At 33.3% G+C, this 2692-nt stretch overlaps 1 protein-coding gene across 1 annotated transcript; it reads right to left on the bottom strand.

Annotated features, from left to right (window-relative positions):
• Positions 1–1405: 1405 nt before the first annotated feature.
• LOC115880036 lies at positions 1406–1930 on the bottom strand. Its single transcript, XM_030897149.1, has one exon. It carries the CDS (start codon positions 1928–1930, stop codon positions 1406–1408), a length of 525 nt encoding a protein of 174 aa, XP_030753009.1.
• Between the last annotated feature and the right edge of the window lie 762 nt (positions 1931–2692).

The following is a 2692-nucleotide window of genomic DNA, read 5'->3' as shown; positions in this document are numbered from 1 at the left end:
TATACTCTATATCTCGAAGAGGAATCGAGCAAAATATCAAGTGTGTTATATTTTTGAAAATTCTTTTCAATAAATTAAAAATATACAGGGTGTCCCATATAAAAAATCTTCTGGTGATAATTCTTAAATTATTAATTTTTAAAAAAATATACTTAAACCATTAAATTCTACGTAAAAAGGTGCTTTGGAAATGTTTTCATAAAAATACAAAAATTTTTATAGCAAAAAAGTTACAGAGATTTGTTAAAAATGCATATTTTTGAAAAACACCCCTTAACTCCGAAACGGTAACAGATATCGATATGCGGTTTTCACCATAATGTTTTTGACAAAAATTGAGCTCCAGACACCGATATTAGTTTTCGTCTATCTCCTATAGAAAAGGGTGTTTCCATTTAAAAGCGTCGAATTTGACCCACCCTGTACATAGCTATTTTTTAACATACGGCATTTATTGTGTTGTAATACTACTATATTTTTATATTTAATCAAAATTTCTATGTACTGTTACTCAAACTTCAATAATCCTTCTAAATGGAGTGAACAAAAAATGCCAGAAAAACAAACCGAACAATAAATATAAAAATCTAAACAAATTGCCACTGTCGGAACCTGTTCCTGATAAAAATGAGAAATTGGACCAAACGGCGGGCTAACATATATATAAATAATAATCGTTCGATAGAACTGCGTTTGTATCAGTCTAAACTGTTCGGACAGGAAAATATTTTATTTTTCTCCCTCTCTTTTTTTACTTACGGAAAGCCGATAAAGTCGATGTGATATATTTTTGGGGAAAAATCCACAAATAGAAAGCCAAATCCAGTATTTTATAGTGAGAAAGTATATCTTAAACAGCCTCTACACAATCCCCAAAATGTTTTACGAAATATTTACAAGAAATACAATTAATTAGTAAAATTTTTGTGAATATTTAAATTTTTAACTTTTTCTACAAATGCTACAGTTAGAATACAAGGGTGTGCACAAGAAGTACATATCTTCAGATGAACATGAACATATCTTCAGATGAAGTACATATCTTCAGATGAACATGGGTGTTAAGTCACACCCAAAATTCCAGACACACTTGCTTTGATTAAGGTTTACAGAGCTTCAGCATTTGCCATAAAATAGCGAGCAATTTGTTACAAAACCATATAAATTATATATCACTGTAATCACAAAACTTCAATTTATTTCCGTATTGCATTGTTTTTCTAATTCCTTCTTCCCATGATATCACTGGTCTTCCTCTTCTCCTTCGATTTCTAGGGGCATATTCATAGCTCTTTTTGGCCATCGGTCTTCCCCAGCTCTCATCACATGTCCATATCAGACAAGTTGTCTTGTTTCTATGTTGACTATAGTTGTGAATACCTTTCCTGTCTTTCTACTTATATCTTCATTTCGAATATGTTCTATTCTTGATATCTGACACGCTCTTTTCAAGAAATCTATTTCTACCACATCCACTCTTTTTCTGTTTTTTTTCAGTCAATTGCCAGAATTCTGACCCGTACGATAAAATAGGGTCTACTATCGATTTGTAGATTGTCATTTTAATTTTTAATTTTATTTTATTCGACCAAAGGACTGAATTTAGTATTCGGATACATTTCTGCCCTTGTTGTGTTCTATGTTGAATGTCCCTGTTTGATGTTCCTTCTTGAGATATTATAGTTCCTAAATATTTGTATTCTTCGCATAGTTTTATATTGCTGAGTTCTAAGCTCCGGTCTACTTGTCCATCGTCTGCCATTTTTTGATGTTCTGTTTTTGTCATGTTCATTTTCAATCCCCATTTTGCGTACTCCTCTTTCAATTTTCTGAGCATATAGTCAATATCTTCCTCATCATTAGCAATTATAACCTGATCATCGGCGAACAACAAGGTTGTCAAGCAATGATTACCAATCTGTATCCCCATTCCTGAGCATTTACGTCTCCATACATCCAGAGCTTCCTTGATATAAATTTTAAACAAAGTAGGCGACAAGCAACAACCCTGTTTAAGGCCTTTCGAGATATTGAAGGGTGCTGATATATTTTTACCAATTTTTACGGCGCTGGTTGCGTTTTTATAAATGTTATGGATTGCGTGGATGTATACTTTGTTTAGGCCGATTTTCGTCAGAGTTTTGAAAAGTTTTGTTAAGGGTACCGTATCGTATGTTTTTTGAATGTCGATAAAAATCAGATGGGTGGATAAATTTCGAGCTATTCTCTTTTCAATAACTTGTTGTGAGGTAAAAATATTATCTAAGCACGATCATCCTGGGCGAAAACCACTTTGCTCCTCTAGTTCTTGGCATTCTATTTCAATTCTCGTTTTCAGAATTCTACCATACAACCTCCCCATTGCACTGGTGACAATGATACCTCTGTAATTTTCACACACCTTCCTATCTCCTTTCTTATGGATGGAACTAATATATGATATGTTCCAGTCTGTAGGAATATCATCTCCTCGTATGAGACATCTGTTAAAAAGTTCTGCCAAAACTTCCAATAGTATGATTGGTCCGTGTTTTACCAGTTCAATGGGAATGTTTCCTGGTCCTGAGGCCTTGCCACTTTTCATATTCCTAAGAGCTTTTTCTATTTCATTTATATTTATGTTTTCTGTATCCACCTGTGTGATTTTAATTTCTTCTGTTGGTTCTATGAAGTGTTCTCGATCTTCTGTGAG

Source organism: Sitophilus oryzae, unplaced genomic scaffold (assembly GCF_002938485.1).
Source record: "Sitophilus oryzae breed Bouriz unplaced genomic scaffold, Soryzae_2.0 scaffold_1608_pilon_pilon, whole genome shotgun sequence".
Classification (NCBI taxonomy): Eukaryota; Metazoa; Arthropoda; class Insecta; order Coleoptera; family Curculionidae; genus Sitophilus; species Sitophilus oryzae.
This window is presented reverse-complemented; position numbering and strand designations above follow the sequence as displayed.